Source organism: Artemia sp. Qi Xiang Cuo, chromosome 6 (genome assembly GCF_049724085.1).
Source record: "Artemia sp. Qi Xiang Cuo chromosome 6, ASM4972408v1, whole genome shotgun sequence".
Lineage (NCBI taxonomy): Eukaryota > Metazoa > Arthropoda > Branchiopoda > Anostraca > Artemiidae > Artemia > Artemia sp. Qi Xiang Cuo.
Genome location: NC_142799.1, coordinates 10,401,713 through 10,421,629, shown reverse-complemented (window position 1 = coordinate 10,421,629; position 19,917 = coordinate 10,401,713). Strand labels below are relative to the sequence as shown.

Genomic DNA, 19,917 nt, shown 5'->3' with positions numbered 1-19,917 from the left:
ATTCTATTTAAGTTATTTAAAAAAAAAAAAAAAAAAATTTCTCTTTTTTTCCCCGTTGAGGAAGGCTCCCGGACGTGGGGCCGAAATATTCGGAGTGTTTTTTTTAAGTAAGGGTTTATTTTGTTGTTATTTATTCACTGTTTGATAAAAATTAAACCCATTTTTTCTTGCATAATTTTTCATAAATTTGTATGAAGCTATTTAGAGGAGGTTACGGAAGTTAGAACCATCCCGGAAGGGGGTAAAATCCAAAATCAGGCGAAAACCGCAAAAATTAATAATAGTAAAAATTAACACAAAAATTAACGAATTAGCAGGTATCAGCAATCTCGGATTCGAAGACTCCGTCACGATAATCATTTGGCATGGCTCCATTGAAAGCCTCTATTTCGTCCTCATGATTCCTCGTTTAAGCATGATTACAAGCTACTTAAAAAAGCGTTTCGAAACGTTAAGCGATTAGCGCTTAAAAGCGATTAGAAACGTTAGGGGAACTTCAAAGAATTGCTGATTGGCCAAAAACGAGGTCTCTTTAAATACGTCTGTTTCGCTAAGCTAAGAAGCAAAGAATATGAGAAACAGAGAAGGCAGGGAACTTCACCCTTTTCACAAGATTTTATTGGAATTAAAACTCTAGTATCGGTACCAATGCAGCGTAACACCCAGTAGATTTTCTTTTATAGAATTACTATTGAAACATAGTCATTCGTACAGCTTATCATATAATCTTTTTATATATAATCTAATATAATCTAATATATTATAATCTATAATAACATAATCTACAATCTATAATAATATAATATAATCTATATTATCTAATATATTACATAAAGAAAGAAAAACGAGCAAAAATGGGGTTTTTTATAGGCCAAATGAAGATACTGAAAAAACAAAGCGAATATTTCGAGAGGACAAACGCCTCTCTTCTTCAGCGCAAAACGAAACGATGTATCAATAAAAGCCAAAAATTGGTTTTAATTCTTTTAATTTTTGGCTTTTATTGATACATCGTTTCGTTTTGCGCTGAAAAAGAGAGCGTTTGTCCTCTCGAAATATTCGCTTTGTTTTTTCAGTATCTTCATTTGGCCTATAAAACCCCATTTTTGCTCGTTTTTCTTTCTTTATGTGATGTCAGGCCAATGTGGTTTAAGAAATTATCTTCGTCATCTAATATATTAATATAATCTTATCATATAATCTTATATAATCTTTTCTATTTATGTCAAAAAGTATGGGAAATTTCTATAAGAAAGGAAACCCCGACGCTTTAACGAACTGAAAAGAAGAAACTAAGGAAAGGAAACTTACGATACAAAAGGAAACTAAATAAGAACTGAAAACTACTAGCATCAGTAACAATGTGCTATAAATTAGAATAAAAATCCAACATACTAAACTTTGTTTAGAGAATTTTTTATTTCATTAAAAGGTAATGATATATAATATATGTTTTTATTTAGTATTCTATAGTGAGCTTTATTATTGTGTTGGGTTACAACAGATGGCACCGGTTGTTCTTTTCTCACTGAAATGAAGTTGAGTTTCCTCTCTCAACTGTTTCCCAGGATTGTTGCTCAAGAGCCAATAAATAAAACAAAAGTTAGTTCTCCAGAGCCAACAACAAAAGCCATCTAGCGACTTTGAGTTTGGATGTAATGCTTTATAATTCAACTGAGGATCGAGGATCGTTAAATTGCTGTTTTTCAAATATCTTCTTTTTTCGCAAAATACACGCTTTTAGTACTAAGTGTGAGTTTTGTATCTCCTTTTTTTGTTTTCAAATCACGCCTTTTATCCTACGAATATTCAGACACTGCGACGAAATACAAGACAATTAGCTAGGTCAGAATTACTTATACATCCTTTAGGGGAAATTAAGTTAAAAAAAAGTGTTCAATAGATGTAAAAAACAATAGCTTCAAAATGAGCCAAAATTGCAACCTAGATATTGCAGAGGGCATATGCATTAGAACGACTGGGGAAAGGCCAAGAAAGAATTTTTGGTATCTATGACGTCATGCAAAATTAAACATGATTTTGAATGAATCCGAACAGCTAGATTAAAAGGCATGGGAAAATGTGTGAGGTAACGATGCACGAAAATAAAGCACAGCAAGATCTGCGGCTAGTAGACATGCGACAGCAAGCATCACAATGAATTCCAAATGAAAACAATGGACAAAGAAATCTGCGGACAGAAGATAAGCAACAGGGGTGATCACATCGAATCATAAACAAAATCCGTGGTTAGAAAAGAAACAATAGCGTGAATCACAACGAGTTCCAAGAGAAAACATATCCTATAAATTGGATGATTCGTTGATGAATTAACAGGAAGAAGGAACTGAATTCACGCCAGAGTTTCTAAATGCCAATGAAGTTGTTGATTTGACACCTCATTACTTAAAACTATAGAATAACGTGATGACTATGCCAATACGTAATTTGAGAATCAAATGAATACAAGCCTGCCACGCGCCCGGGCCCGGTCAAAGCCCGATCTCACGGTACAATATATATATATATATATATATATATATATATATATATATATATATATATATATATATATATATATATATATATATATATATATATATATATATATATATATATATATCCAAACAAAATTTGCATTTTCAGCATTAAATGTGACCGCTACTGCTGATTTTATTACATATTTAAAACTTTATAGTCGGTTTACAGTAGAAATAGGGGGGTGGTAGAGGGAGGAGCATTTGAACAGATCTAACATCTAACCACGCAACCTGCTTACCTGTGTGCATGGGGGTTTCACAAAAAAAGTTATCATTTAAATAGCCATCATATCATCTTGTTGTATATTATGTAGATTTATTGGAAAAGATAACTGCAAATAATTTTTTAGACCACAATGCATTCCATTTACAATTGAAACAACCATATATATAAAAAATGGGTAATAGAAAGAGAAAATTAAAAAAAAAATTTAATACAAAATAATAATAAAAGTCTAAATATTCTGGCTCAAATAACAAAGCACAAAGCAGAACTTCTCAGAGAAGGAGAGATCCTAAAACAGATCTGGGAGGATTCTAAAAACCCATCCATACCTAGCTTACAAATATGATTACGTTTTACCTTACAATTTAGAACCTCTTTAAGGACTTCAGGGTCACAGAACTGTATTTCATCTTCAATAGCCTCCTTACGTCTTCCTATGACTACCCAGCTCTTCATGTCTTCAAAACTAGGAACGGGCTGATGAAATGGGGGCATCCACTCTAATTTTGCTTTAGCTTCGATTACCTAAAGAAAAGAACGATTCTGGCTATAAATCGTTTTTGGCAGTTAAATTAATAAAATAATCGAGAAAGATTTTTATTAGGGAGTTAAGAGCCATTAAATTAAATAAGAACAAAATAAATAAATACTGATAAATAGAATAATTAAATAAATATACAAAATAATAAAATTTAACAAATACAACAATTTCAGATTAATTTTTTATATTTAAAGTGGGACTAAGAAACCAAGACAGAAAACTCAATGAAGAAAACAGAAAAAACGAGACATCGGCCAGTAACGAAAAGACAAAAAACCAAAACGACGTGGATATTTCGACTGTATAAAAACGAGACGTCTTCAGCGTAAAAGAAACAAAGATTAAAAAACTAAAATAAAGTAAAAGCACATAAAAAACCACCACCAATATTAAACTGCCAATGTCACAATTACTGTTGCGACATTGATTACTTGGGTTACTGTTACTAATAAAGTCACTTCGATGAAAGCACCAAAGCAACTGTATTGTTCATTCGAAATGGAACTGAAATGAATTAAAAAACAAAAAAAAATTAAGAATTGAAATAAATAAAATTAAACAAGAAAAATTGAAGGGCAAATTAAAAGTGACGAGCCTCAAGTCAACGCAACCAAACGATATATATAAATGCTGTGAGCATGTACGGTCAAGCTCTCCAGATAAGGTTGATTTTCAGCGAGTGAATAAACAAAAAGATAAAACTCAAGGCATAAGAAAACATAATAAAAGGTTTTAATTGAAACTTCAGTAAAATTTTAAGATACTTAAACCAAAAACAATGTTGTTTCCAAGACCATTGATCTCTGGGAATATAAACGTAAGAAAAGATTTAAGTTAGACTGCCCCCATTATAAAACAAAAATAATGGTATACAAGGAGAAATAAACATTCAATAGCTGAAGTCATACAGGTGCAGATTTATTTTTACTCGGGGGATGGGGGAGAGGTATAACCCACAAAAAGGTTTCATGGTTTACGGGCTCGAAGACCCCTCTCCCTTAAAACGAGCCTGGTATCATTTGGAAAATTGTATCATAACAGATATGTGGGCGCTGCATAACATCAACGAGCCATTAAAGAACATAAACATTTTTTCTTTTTTATTTTAAGCTCAGGCAATCCTGATGAGCTTTAGTTCTATTTTCAGAAAATTTTCGATCTTTCACATTGAGCTGAATAAAAGAGGAGAAATGTACATAAACTGAAAACGTTTGTGCTTAATTAGGATTGACCCTGGATGGACAAAAATATATTTGTAAAACATATGTGTATTTTACTAATCAATAAAAGACCTCCCGAAATTCACCAATCGATGAAAAAGAAAGCAGATATTTCGTTGGTCGTTCCATCCTTTCAGTTCGGGTAACAACAAAAGGTCGGCTTTTTCTTTTGCACTGACGACGGCTTAGCGGATGTCTTTATCGAAGTGCTTTATCATTTAGTTAAATTTTAAGTTTAATGCTTAATAATAACTAATTAATGCTTAATAATAGCTTAATTTTAAACTTTAAAATTAAACTGAAAATTCTCCAGCCATTCTTTGTTGAACAAAGGATAATTGATATAATTAGATTTCAAGGTGCAATTACGATAGTCGACATGTGAAAAGAATTGTTTTGTCCCATGTTTAAAACTAGTTTAGATAGATTTGATCTTAAATAAAGCAATTATACGAGCCGCTTTGAGATAGAAGAAAATTAGCCATTATGAGCATTAATTTGTATTATACTACTACTACTACTCAGGACTCACCACAGCACTAAACTACCTGAGGCCAACAAAGCTACGCATGCGCCGCCTATATAACAATCTATTCAAAGACTCCCTCTTTATGCCCTCCAAGGAAGTTCCGATTTCCCTTAAATCTTTCTTTACGTTATCCTCCTACCCCAACTATGGACAACCTGCTTTCTGTTTAACTCTAGACAGTTGGCCGAAAAGGACGATCTTTGACAATCTGTCATCCTTCGTCTTTTCTTTTATAAAGAAGAGAAACAATTTTCCAAGTTATGAGAATTTTTACAATAAATGTCATGATGACTAGCTACCTGGCAGAGCAGCAGATAAACGCCATAGAAAGATAGGAATTGCACTGCAGAGTAATAGGAACATTGATGCACAGCAATAGAGCAACTTCAAAAACAAATTTGTTAGGACAGATTACAGTTTACATTGCCAAATTACAGTTATAGAGAAAAAGATAAAAGAGCTATTCGTATAAAGGTGAGTCTTTTAAGAGGAAGTTAACTAAAAAATTGTGTTTTAGGAATTATGATTAGGCTTGTAAAATCAAACAAGAACTCAACTAAACTTAATCATTGAAATTAATTAGTTTAAGTTGAACGTTCAAATTTAAATTCAATAAAAATGATATTAAACTAAACAATAATTTCACTCGCCAACAGCTATTTATAACCGCATATGAAGAGCCATCAGAAAATCTTCTAATGCTGGATGATCTTCTAAAGAATTAGAAGATCAATATAAGCATTTAATCAAAAAGCAACAAGAGATTAATAAAATTAAATTATTTTAACTAATTGAATTTATGAAACAATTAAATTAAGCAAGACTGGAATGACACTAAATCAAACATTTTCTTATTCAACAAATTAGTTATAGTCACAAATGAAAAGTCACTAATACTCTAAAGAATTAAATTATTAATTAATATTTAATTTTATAAGTAGATTTATTTATAATTCTATTTATGAAACTATAATTCATTATAGTTAATTAATTATAATAAATTATAGAATTATTATTAATTAATTAAATATACAGAATTAAATTAAATTATAAAATCTTAAGAATTGAATTCTAAAGCCCCTTCAATTCTGATTAAAGAGACTTTACTATCGACACTTATCATCATAGGCAGAGCAATCGCGCTGCATAAGTAAAGAACGATGTTGGCACAATGTATCATTTTTTTCCATACCAGGGCACTTCGTATCGATCGATTTGTCGCATAAACTTCGAAAAGAGCTTATTCGATTGGAAATTGGAGTAGCTAGTGCCCTTTTTAATAGTCGAAAGGGATTGGAGGCCAACTAGCCCCCTCCCAACGCACATAATTCCCCCAAAAACATCCAATCAAAATTTTGAGATAGCCATTTTGTTCAGCGTAGTTGATTTCCAGATAAAAAAAATGTTTTTGAGGAGGACACTCCCCCATAACCCTCAGGGCAAGGGTTTTAAGTTATGCCCTGGGGGCATATAAGAACGATTTTGGCACAATGCATTATTTTTTTTTTTTTCTTTAGAGCAGCGCACTTCGTATCGAAGAAGTTGTCGTAGAAACTTCGAAAAGGGCTCATTCAATTGGAAATTGGAGTGGCTTGTGCCCTTTTTAATAATCAAAAGTGATTGGAAGACGACTAACACCCCTTCCACGCCCACCATTTCCCAAAACACATCTAATCAAAATTTTGAGATAGCCAATTTGTTCAGCGTAGTTGCTTTCCTGATAGAAACTATGTTTTTGAGGAGGAAACTCTCCCACGGCCCTCAGGGCAAGGACTGTAAGTTATGCCCAGGGGGCATATAAGGTTTTTATAGGCATTGTCGTAAAAACTTCAAAAAAGGCTCATTCGATTGGAAATTCAAAGGGCTAGAGCCCTTTTTAATAGTCGAAAGTGATTGGAGGGCAACTAACCCCCCTCTCACGCCCCCTTTTACCCAAACATATCCAATAAAAAATTAGAGATAGCCATTTTATTCAACATAGTTTTAAGTCCCCCCCCCACGGCCCTCAGGCTAAGGGTTGTAAGTTATGCCCTGGGGGCATATAAGGTTTTTATAGAACGCATTGTCATAGAAAATTCATAAAGGGATCATTTTATTGAAAATTGAAATGGCTAGTGCCCTTTTAATAGTCGAAAGTGACTGGAACGTAACTAACCCCCCTTCCAAGCCCACTATTTTCCAAAACGCATCCAATAAAAATTTTGAGATAGCCATTTTGTTCAGCGTAGTTGATTTCCAGATAGAAAATATGTTTTTGAGGAGGACACTCCCCCATAACCCTCAGGGCAAGGGTTTTAAGCCATGCCCTGGGGGCATATAAGACCTGTGTTGGCACAATGTATTATTTATTATTTTTTTCCTTTAGAGCAGGGCACTTCGTATCAAAGAAGTTGTCGTAAAAACTTAGAAAAGGGCTCATTCAATTGGAAATCGGAGTGGCTTCTGCCCTTTTTAATAGTCGAAAGTGATTGGAAGGCGACTAAAACCCCTTCCACGCCCACCATTTCCCGAAACACATCCAATCAAAATTTTGAGATAGCAAATTTGTTCAGCGTAGTTGATTTCCAGATAGAAACTATGTCTTTGAGGAGGAAACTCCCCCACATCTCTCAGGGCAAGGACTCTACGTTATGCCCTGGGGGCATTTAAGGTTTTTATAGGCGTTGTCGTAGAAACTTCAAAAAAGGCTCATTCGATTGAAAATTCAAAGGTCTAGAGCCCTTTTTAATAGTCTAAATCAGTTGGAGGACAATTAACCCCTCTCTCATGCCCACCTTTTCCCCAAACACATCCAATAAAAATTTAGAGATAGCCATTTTATTCAACATAGTTTTAAGTTTCCCCCCCCCCCCACGGCCCTCAGGCTAAGGGTTGTAAGTTATGCCCTGGGGGCATATAAGGTTTTTATAGAACGCATTGTCATAGAAACTTCAAAAAGGGCTTATTCGATTAGAAATTGAAATGGCTAGTGCACTTATTAATAGTTGAAAGTGATTGGAGAGCGACTAAAGCCCCTCTCACGCCCACCATTTCCCCAAACAAATCCAATCAAAATTTTGAGATAGCCATTTTGTTTAACGTAATTGAAAATTCTGAAAAATAGGTCTTAGAGGGTGACAACTACCCTAACAGCCCTTAGGGTAAGGGTTGTAATTTATGCCCTGGAGCATATCAGGTGTTTATGGAAAGCGTTGTCGTTTCAAAAAGGGCTCATTCGATTGGAAATCGAAAGGCCTACTGCCCTTTTTAATGGTCAAAAGTGATTGGAATTTTGTTGTTGCCGTTGTTTAGACCAGGGCACTTCGTATCGAAGTAGTTGGACTCAAAACCCCTATGCCTTCCCTAGGCCAGAACAAAATTTGCATTTTACTGAAAAAAAAAACAAATGTTTTTACTTTTATAACTTTAATAATTCAAATAATATTAACATTTTGATTACTAAATATCAGTATATGTATATTAAACTGAAATGCACATTCATTAATTCATTCAAATGTTTTTACTTTTACAACTTTAATAATTCAAATAATATTAACATTTTGATTACTAAATGTAAGTATATGTATATTAAACTGACAATGCACATCCATTTGTACTTTTTTCATTAAAGTGCAAATTTGGTTCTGGCCTTGGGAAAGCATAGGGGTTTTGAGTCCAACTTATATTAATTTCTGCTCGTTTTGAGTTTGACTCAGTTATTTATTGTAATTTCTGTTTGTTTTGTGTTTCATTTATTTATTGATGTTGATTTGTGGTACTTTCACTCATGGTAGATTATTTGATTTTGTTTTTGCTCATTTTTGGCTAAAAGAAGTTCTTTACTTTTCTTTGAAAAACTTATTTTGTGGAAAAAGTTTCTTTAATTAATAATTGAAAAAGATTAAAGAGAGTTAATATAAATCTGAGTAGAACAACTATACTTAAATGATTATTAAGGTTTAAACCTCCTTGTATTTTCCTATTTATAGTAACGCTTCATAGCTTTTATACTGAATATTTTACCATCGTGTGCAATTTTGAGATAGTCTTACCGTTTTGTTTAAAGGAACCCTATATCTTAAAGGATCTACATTTAAGACAATAAATAAAATCTCAAAATTTAATAATAAAATAATTTTTATCAAATTTGTCATATTTTACGGTATCTATGAATTCCTTATAAAAGGAAAAGCAAAATTTAAAGCAAAAAGCAAAGTTTTATTATAAAATAGAATTGGAAAGGTAAAGCTTAACGATTTGAGAATATTTAAAAATTAAAATTCAAAAACATTCGATAAGTCGATTTAAGTTAAAAAATATAAAAACGAGTATCACACAAGGTAAATAACTAATGCAATTTAACCTTATCAATGAAATTTACATGTGGCGATAAGTTTCAAACATAAGAAAGGTGATACAAACCTCTGCTGATGAGTCCCAGATTACATTAGCAGGTGCAAGGACGTCTGGAACTTTGGAACCAAGGCCTAAACGACCTCTTGTTTGGGTAGTTTCAACAGGGGCGACCCTGCCTTGTTTCAGTTTCCCGAGGCCTAGTCCTCCTGTAAAACCCATTTTGCTCTAAAAAAAAACAAAAAACAATAATTAGTCATCATAAGCTGCCTCCAAAAGTAGTAGCAATAACTTTTTTTTTTACCGATAATAATATATGAATGAAATATCACAGAACAGAAATAATTAGAGACAGATATTACTTCATTTACATATGCTCAGACAGGTTCTTAAAATCATCTTTGATGAAAATGGGTCATACTCACAACTATGGGTCACAACCACGTTTTTTTTAGTTACAATTAGACCCCGACACCGCGCCGGCGGATCGACCGAACGCCGCCAACGAGGCCCAGTCGACGGCCTTATAAGTGTCACTACGCCGCCGGCGCGCCGCCGCCGGCAGAGGCGGCGGGGTTCGGCTGACTTTAAATTAATTTTGTGGCAATTCTTCATTGCTTCAACCGCAAAGTCGGAGCTTTTCTTTCTCGTGTGGTTTAGTATTGGACACGGAAGAAAATGATATCAAATTCCCTGGGAAACCATTGAAATATTTTGATAGACCCAGGGCCTCCCATTGGGACTTATTCATTGTCTTGGGTATTTTGCGATTTTTCAGAGGCTACTGGCCTAATTTGGCTTTTGTGTGTGCTCCCTTTTAATTAGATTAAATAAAAAAAAAAACAAGTTTTTTAAACTGAAAGTAAGGAGGGACATTAAAACTTAAAACGAACAGAAATTATTCCGTATATGAAAGGGGCTGTCCCCTCCTCAACGCCTCGCTCTTTACGCTAAAGTTTGACTCTGTCTCACAACTTTATTTTTTAAAACAATAAAAAACTTTAGCGTAAAGAGCGAGGCGTTGAGGAGGGGACAGCCCCTTTCATATACGGAATAATTTCTGTTCGTTTTAAGTTTTAATGTCGCTCCTTACTTTCAGTTTAAAAAACTTGTTTTTTTTTATTTAATTTCTGATCGTTTTTTAGTTAATGCAGCTTTTATTTGCATAAAAATTTTACTTTTCTTTTGCTAAATGGATCTCTTTACAAATTAACTTACGTAACTTACTTCTATATTCGTATATTTTTCTTCTGGCAAAAAATACAAAGTTGCAGATTTTTGCAGATATGAGCTTGAAACCTATGTAATAGGGTTTTCTGATACGCTGAATCTGACGGTGTGATTTTCATTAAAATTCTTTCACTTGTAGGGGATGTTTCCCCCTCTTTAAAAAATCGAGTAAATTTTCTCAGGCTCGTAGCCTTTGATGAGTAATACTAAACTTAATAAAATTTATATATTTAGGATCAGCATTATAAACACATTCTTTTGATACATTTATTGACATCAAAATTCCGTTTTTAAAAGTTTCGATTACTATTGAGCCGTATCGCTTGTTTTTTTATTGTTTTTTTATTACGTATATGTTATTACGTATATGAAGGGGTTCTCCCCTTAGTCAATAACACGCTCTTTAAGTTAAAATTTAAAAAAAAATTTTATTAAAAAACCACTGAATAACAAAGGCCGTTTAATTAGAATATATAGCTCTTTTGAAAGCAATTAAAAAAAAAACTGGAGCTTAGAGAGCGTTTTTTTGAGTTGGGAGATAGCCCCCTCCCATACGTTATAATTTCTGTTCATTTTAAGTTCTAATATTCCTTCTTATATTTCAGTTGAAAAAACTTGTTTTTTTTTTATTTAATTTCTGTTCGTTTTTTAAATAGTGCTTGGACATCCGGCGCCCCCTTCAGAGAAATGTCCCGTAACCCAAAGAAACATCCTCCCCGGAAATATTCTCCAGAGTAATCCCCTCCTCTAGCCCCCCCCCCTCCAGAAAAAATCCGTCCTGAAAATGGTTGTATACTTCCCAATAACCAATAAATAATGCTGGCAAGTCCGGCGCCCCCTTCATGGCCATTTCCCTTCCCCCATGAAAACTTCCTTCATGAACAGATCCTCCAACATAACCACCGACCCACCCTTCCCTCCCACTACCAGAAAAAAACCTCCTGAAAACTTCTGTATACTTCTCAATAACCAATACTATATGTTAACATTGGGTAAAGTTCATAACTTTTAGCCCTCCCTCTGGGAACTTCGGGGATTAAGTCATCCTAAAAGACATATTTATCATATTTTCGACCATGCTGAACAAAATGGCTATCTCAAAAATTTGATCGTGTGACTATGGGAAAACAATGAGCGTGGGGGGGGGCCTAGTTGCCCTCCATTTTTTTTGGTCACTTAAAAAGGGCACTAGAACTTTTAATTTCCGTTCCAATGAGCCCTCTCGCGATATTCTAGGACCATTGTGTCGATAAAATCACCCCTGAGAAAAAACAAAAACAAAAAAAACAAACAAAAAAACAAATAAAAACGCACCCATTATCTTTCTTCTGGCAAAAAATGTAAAATTCCATATTTTTGTAGATAAGAGCTTTAAAACTCGCTAGGAGGGTTCTCTGATACACTGAATATGATGGTGTAATGTTGATTAAGGTTTTTTAACTATTAGGGGGTCTTTCCCCCTATTTTTGAAAATAAGCCGAAATTTCTAAGGCTCGTAACTTTTGATGGGTAGCACTAAACTTGATGAAAGTTATATATTTGAAATCAGCATTGAAATCTGATTCTTTTGATATATCTATTGGTATCATAAACCCGTTTTCTAGACTTTCGGGTACCATTGAGCCGGGTCGCTCCTTACTTACAGTTCGTTACCACGAACTGTTTGATTCTTTGGATCTTATTGAATGCCACGGCAAATCTATGACTCATTTTTCCAATAATTTGATGTATATCTTAATAATTTCGACATTTTTGTTGTTTTCTTTTTACCCCTTTACTCATACCCTCAATTTTTTTTTCAAGGAACACTAAGCTGCTTAACGTTATTTTGCGTGTTCGTTTGAACCATATAGTAAATTATTAAGTAAATTATTAAGTAAATTATTTTTTTAATGTAAGCTGAGTCGGTATTCTATCAAGGTGGTATCCAGACAGGGGGGGAGGGAGGCATTACATTTAAATGATAATGTCTCGAATTTTTTTTATTGAAAGCACGGATGCCAAAAAGTTTTTTTTTTTTTTAAGCAGAGACAGCATCCTATCAAGGTGGTATCCAGAGGGGGGGGGGAAGGGGTAGGGAGCTGTCATATCTAAATGATAATACGTCGATTATTTTTTTTTGAAAGCAGGGATGCCAACAAGTTTATTATTATTTTTTTTTATTTAAAACCGAGACGGTGTCCTATGAAGATGGTATCCAGAGGGGGGGGGCATAGGTAGTTATTATATTTAAGTGATAGTACCTTGATTTTTTTTTTTACTGAAAGCAGGGATGGCAAAAAGTTATTTTTAATTAAAGTGGAGACAGTATTCTATCAAGGTGGTATCCAGAAGGGGGGGGGTAGGAAGATGTTATATTTAAATGATAATATCTCAAATTTATTTATTTTTTAAGGCAGGGATGCCAAAAAGTTGATTGTTCTTTTTTTAATTTAAAGCAGAGACGGTATCCTATCAAGGTGGTATCCAGAGGGAGGGGGGGGGGTTCGGGAAGTATTATATTTAAATGATAATATCTTGAATTTGTTATTGAAAGCAGGTTTAATTTAAAGCAGAGACGGTATCCTATCAAGTTGGTATGCAGAGGAGGGGGGCATAGGGAGTTGTAATATTTAAGTGATAGTACTTTGATATTTTTTTATTGAAAGCAGGGATGCCAAAAATTAATTTTTTTAGATTTAAAGTAGAAACAGTATTCTATCAAGGTGGTATCCAAAGGAGGGGGGAAGGTTAGGGAGGCATTAAATTTAAATGATAATATCTCAAATTTATTTATTTTTTAAAGCAGAGATGCCAAAAAGTTAATTATTTTTTTTAATTTAAAGCAGAGACGGTATCCTATCAAGGTGGTATCAAGAGGGGGGGGGGTAGGGAATTATTATATTTAAATGATAATATCTTGAATTGTTTTCTATTGAAAGCAGAGATGCCAAAAAGTTAATTATTTTTTTTTTTAATTTAAAGCATTTTTTTAATTTCTTATAGAACATTATATGGCAGCTTTAAAAAAAATACAAAAGGGAGTGTGAAGGGAGGTGAGAGACTTTTACAAGAATATGGCAGTTTGGTTGCTACCAGTAGCTACTAGGTGAAGTATTCTATGAAAGCGTACTGTCAATGAGTAGAGAGAGTTGGCCAAAGTCAACAATTCTTGTGTATTTATGTTTATTCTATTTTGTCTCATTTATAAAACCTCTGTCTTCTATTCTAGCAGCAAACTACCCGAAAATTTCTTACTCTGAGAGCAAAGTATGTAAACTAAAGTGTAGAGTAATCATGCCTTTATTCAGAAATATGGTCAGCAGTTAGGATATTGCTCTTCTCTGTGCTTATTCTAGATAGCTCCTTAGGGAGAAACTGGCTGTGTCTGTTTATTATCTATTTTGCAGCTCTAGACTACTCGAATCATGTCGTTCTTGAAGACCTATGGTGATACTCTGTGCGAAGAGCTAGCCGTGGACACCAAACAACGATTGAAGCAGTCAAGTACAGTGTGGAAGTTTTCTGGTACCCTATCAAAAGGATCATTAGCACTTGAGACAGAAAATAAGTACTGCAAGCTCTGCTTTGCAACACCGGACAGAAAAAAAAACTCCGCAGTGTGTTTTCTTCAATGCAGAAATACTCGTCGTCTAACACTACAAACCTGAGGATACATTTAACAACATATCATGCTGGGAATGATGAGGTCAAGTCTCTATTCTTGCAAATGGTCCAGTCAGATCAGTCGATTGCTACCTTTTTCTCCGCTTCAGCAGCTGGAAGAGGAAATGTCTCTCTTAGCCACGAGAATAAACACTGCTTTGTCCGAGACGTAGCCCTTTTGTGCGCCAGAGACTGTCTTGCCATTTTCGTTCGTCGAAGGACCAGGTTTTGGGGACTTTGTAGTCTAGTATGACATGGTCGCTGACAGAAAAGACCTTCCTAATTCTCAAAATGTTGCCAAGGGTGGTATCGATGACGCGTACACTTCATTGCATTGTGTTGTCCTTGAGGATATAAAAAACAACATGGGGAGGCATGGTAATCTAGCGTTTGACATTTGGACAGATCAGTACCGAAAGTTGCCATATCAAGGACATAGACTAAAGTTTTTGACACCTGAGTTTGAGATGAAAATCTACACTCTCTCAACTAGATGGTTGGGAACTGACATGCATACAGCTGAAAACATCAGGGAAGAATACAGGCAGGTAATAAGGGCAATCAATCTCTCTAGCGAGACCATTGAGGTGGCCCGAGACAAAGAAGCAAATGTGAAGAAAGCTTGCCAACTTGAAAGGGTTTCTTCTAGGGACTGTTTAGGTCATGGCTTACATAATCTGCTGATGGCTAACGGCTTTCCAAATGTACAGGAGATTGATTATTTGCTCTCAAGATGCCGTCAGATTACAAGTGCACTGAGATATAGAGGACCAGAACTATTAACTCGAGAAAGAAAGATTAGAAGAACAAAACTCTCTGAATGAAATGATAGATGTGGTCACTGAAGTCGATGAGTATCTCAGGGTGGATTCCAAGCTACCAATCTTAGAAAGCACAGACGATGTGCGGCTTGTAGCAACAATGGCCTCGTCACTACGAAAGGATATGCCCACCCGCTGGAGTGCGACTAAAACTCTCCTAGATAGTGTTATTGCCAATAAAGTTGGAATATGTGGAATATGCAGAGTTCTGAAAAGAATGGATAAAAGACAATTGGTCCTAGATGACTCGGAATGGGAGTTGCTAGGTGAACTTGCCACATTTCTAAGCGTTTTCAGGGAGGCCGTGGAGGTTATGGAAGGGGAACTGTACCCTACACTTGGAGTAGCTCTGCTTTGTAGAAAAGAAATTGAAGAACATCTTGTGGGCAAAGTGTCAGATTCAGCAGCGATCAGGATCCTTAAGCAAAACCTCAAAGAGAAGCTAAACTTCAGGTTTCCTATTGACGATTACATGATCGGTGCTGCATTACTTGACTGTGAAAAATTTCAATTAATAGCTATTACTCAGTACCTGGAATAAGAAGGTTACACAGATGGGATCCCAAGAGAATTATTGGTAAAGCTTATCCAGCTTCATGTCAATCAAGAAGATTCTTTAGTTTTCATGCAACAGCGAGCAAACAGCAATGAAGACTATGAACTGGAGACCTCAAGTTTCAGTATAACTCCGACAGAAGAGCAGTCACATGCTGATATGGACATGGAAGCTGCTGAGACGACTATAACTGATTCAAAGGTTAGTTTTGCCAATATTGAAGTTCTTTTTTCCCGCTCCTAAAGTATTAGCATAAAAAAACCATCAGTCTAGACTAGATTTACCAACCGATTTAGTTTTGATTTCTTTCGAAACAAGGCACAGCAATCGAAGGGATCCCATGCGGTTCTGAAGAATTTCCTTTTAAGGGAATTGTTTTCTTGATTTTTTTTTCTTTTCTTTTTTTTTTATGAGTGCCCTTCATAACTGGGAACGTAAGCCGAGGAATATAAAATTGGATTTTACATTCTGATTCACGATTCAACCATGAACAAAAGAGTCTACATATCGAACTTCATGAAAAAAATTTTGTTCCTTCTGGGTCATCGGTGTATCCGGTATCAAAATAAACGTTATATTCGGGCTCAGCAAACTTGAAAATAATGCGAACAACCCTCAGCCAGTGTAAATTGCTTGACCCTTCCGAAACCTTCCTGTCGAAATTCCAGCCCCTCCTCCCCTCTTGGTTTTGAGCAATATGGCCCATATACGAACTTATCCTTACTACTTACCCAAGGAATCTATATACCAAGTTTCACGAAAATATCTTTAGCCGTTCTTGAGTTAGCGTGTTCACAGACGGAAATTACGACTCCACAACCCCCGTGTAACTGAACCCCCATGTAACTGAACCCACGTGCAACTGAACCCCCGTATAACCGAATCCCCATGCAACTGAACCCCCGTGCAACTGAACCCCCGTGCAACTGAACCCACGTGCTACTGAACCCTCATGCAACTTAACCCCCTTTAACTGAACCCTCGTGCAACTCAACCCCCGTGCAACTCAACCCCATTTAACTAAACCCCCGTGTAACTGAACCCCCATGAAACTGAACCCCCATGTAACTGAACCCCCGTATAACCGTACCCCCGTGCAACTGAACCCCCGTGTAACTGAACCCACGTGCTACTGAGCGCTCATGCAACTGAACCCCCTTTAACTGAACCCTCATGCAACTTAACCCCCATGCAACTCAACCCCATTTAACTGAACCCCGTGTAACTATAACTGTTTGTAACCATGTAACCATGTAACTGTGTGTTAACAGAACACAACTGATGAGCAAAAAGTGATGAGAGAGAGGGGTAATACCGAACTCTCAAATACCATTCTTGGAAGACATATGACAGTTTATAAGCGGCCAGGAATTCCTGCGTGGTTTTAAAGTCACTTTTCTGTGAATAGGCAGCGTGGCGGCAGAGTGCATCTGGCGACGATAAGTCACATCAGTCCAGTTTTTGTCAGGAAAAAATTACTCAGTGATAATTTATTGCTCCCACAAGCATTATGCGCTTCTAGGTCTGGGCCTAGGGACCTAGTGGTAGATCCAGGCCTGAGCGTGCACATACTTCCTTTTGTTGAATTGACATTCCCTTTAAGCACTCTCTGAAAGCTCCAGCTTCATACACAAATCCCTTTTGAGATATGCCATTTTGAAAATCTGCATGCACATAGTGTCTTTTGATTTAGTTCAAGTTCCACCTCTAATACCTCATTCAGTCAAATTTTCAACTTGATATGTGTACCTTTAATAGTGCTAGTTAGATAGTAGCAGAGGTTGTAGTAGGAGCAGTAGAAGTAATAATAGTGTTGAATTAGTAGTATTATTAGCAGTATTGATAGCAGTAGTAGCAGGTAGATGTCCCAGAAGTTTCATCGTGATACGCTAAGCTATTCCGAAAAAAATTGCTGATACACCTGTATCAGCAATCTGTATGTTATTGCAAGTTACCAATTGTTAAAATTTAAGGTTTTTATAGAAGGGATGATCGTAAAAACTTTGAAGGAGGCTCATTCGATTGGAAATTGAAAGTTAAAGTTCAATTTCGAAGAATCAAAGGTAATCACAGGACAATCAGCCTTTCCCTCTTAACCGACATCCCCTCCCAAATACATCCAAATACGGCCAAAATAAAATAAACATTTTGTTTAAAATAGTCTGAGGGTCAAATATCCATGCCTGTGGGGTTAAAAACCCCACCAGCAGCTTCTGGGACAAGGGCTTCAAGTTTAGCTAGTTTCTCATTGCTAACACAAAAATTTTATGTATAAAAAATTTTGTTTGAACTTTGGGGGGGGGGGGGCTCATTCGATGGAAATCAAAATTTCCAGTGCACTTGTTCGGAGTTAAAAGTGATAGGTGGGCATCCACCCCACACAATTTTTCCCCAAATACATCCGAATTAAATTTTGGGACGGCCATTTTATTTAAAACAATTTAAAGGTTAAATAACTATACCATCGTTAAATAACTATGGTTCATAGCCCTATTGTGTTTTACCCAATGTAAGTACGGTGGTTGAGTTGCACGAGGGTTCAGTTGCACGGGGGTTCAGTTGCACGGGGGTTCGGTTATACGGGGGTTCAGTTGCACCGGGGTTCAGTTACACGGGGGTTCAGTTACATGGGGATTCAGTTACATGGTGGTTCAGTTACACGGGGGTTTAGTTAACTGGGGTTGAGTTGCACGGGGTTGAGTTGCACGAGGGTTCAGTTAAAGGGGGGTCAGTTGCACGAGGGTTCATTTGCATGGGGGTTCAGTTGCACGGGGGTTCGTTTACACGGGGGTTCAGTTGCACGGTGGTTCATTTATAAGGGGGTTCAGTTACACGGGGTTTCAGTTGCACGGTGATTCAGGTACACGGGGGTTCAGTTACAGGGGTTCAGTTGCTTGGGGTTCAGTTACACGGGGGTTCAGTTACACGCACACCTTCTCGCGGCATTAATTGTACATCAAATGTCGCAAGAATACTAGTCCGAACTCTATGTCGTGAAAACTGCAGAGCTCATTCCGCGGATTCTGAAGAACAGTTGAATTCGGACACCCTCTTTCTGATGATGCTTAGGCTCCTAATTTTTATATTTCAAGTGATGATTTTTTTGACATTTTTCTAGGCTGAAGAAGCGTTGCCAAAGAAAAGAAGGTTGAAGGAGAGGGCAAAGAGGTTGTCGAAAAAAGGAGAAGGTGTTCGAGACGAGGTGGATAATATCAGGAATGAAGTGAAACATTATTTTTCCCTTTTAAAAACGCGGGAAGAAATAGAAGGCGACAGTGAGGGCAACATACTGAGGTGGGTCTTCCACGTTTCGTCAATGGGAACTGATGTTTGATTATTTTTTAAGGTGAAATTTTAAGTTATCCCATTCAAAATGATTGTGGAAAAAATTGGTAGGACAGCTTGATGTGTTTTTGTATTTTACATATATTTCTGCTTGTAATTGTATGTTCTTTTGTGTATTGTAAATATTGTTTTATGTATGGTATATTTCGACAGTTGGATAACGTTTTCAAATATAAATCAACACATGTACATTAAAGAAGGAAGAAGCCAAGCAAAAATACTCCGTACAACATCTTTGTCCAACTCCTGCGATAATTAAAAAATTAACAAGATCTTCGTGAATTATATTTGATACAGCACTTGTATAGTTTTATCATCCAAAGGGGAAGGGACACATGCATCCACTCCGTTTTTTTTTCTTATTGATGAAACGAGTTTACTTTGAAAACATTCATTCATAAGTACCAGGAAGATTCACACTAAAACGGATTGGTGTGACGAAAGCGATATCGACATCCCCACCTAACGTTGCGCTCAAGTTACAATGGTGCCCCTGGTCCAGTGCCCAAGTTACATTAAAAGACTAGGTAATAATAAAAGCTTTCAATTTGGGAGGTTCAAGGAGGAGTCTTTGACAGTCTTATGACCCCAGGGTACTAGATGTTGCAACGTTCTTACGTATCTACAGTGGTTTAAAAATTCGATCACCCCACAAATGATTACAAAAAATGTGCGAAATTATAACACATGTAAAATATTTAATATTATCACACGTTTTTCAAATCTTTGAATAAAAGCAAAAAAAAAAGGATAAATACCCCTAACTACGCTTAAAATTTATCTTAAAAAAAAACTCTTTGGAGATTTCCATGGATATGACCATAGCAGAAGCTTTGAGCCTGGGTGGGGATCAAAGAGGAGTCTTATTGTCCATTAGGTCTACTGTTCATTCTCATGATACAAGGGGTAGCGCGGACTTCTGTGTACCTAGA

General features: G+C 36.0%; 1 protein-coding gene across 3 annotated transcripts in view; it reads right to left on the bottom strand.

Annotated features, from left to right (window-relative positions):
* Cmtr1 (Cap methyltransferase 1) overlaps positions 1–19,917 on the bottom strand; it is a 156,331-nt gene that overhangs the window by 84,472 nt on the left and 51,942 nt on the right. For all 3 annotated transcript variants that reach the window (XR_016141857.1, XM_089090049.1, XM_089090050.1), the window contains exons 5-6: positions 9,458–9,616; positions 3,124–3,291 (exon numbers count right to left, since the gene is read on the bottom strand). Coding sequence is in view for 2 of the 3 variants with exons in the window: in XM_089090049.1 (XP_088946175.1) it covers positions 3,124–3,291; positions 9,458–9,616 (327 nt within the window). In the remaining variant the exon portion in view is untranslated. The remainder of the gene's footprint in view (positions 1–3,123; positions 3,292–9,457; positions 9,617–19,917) is intronic.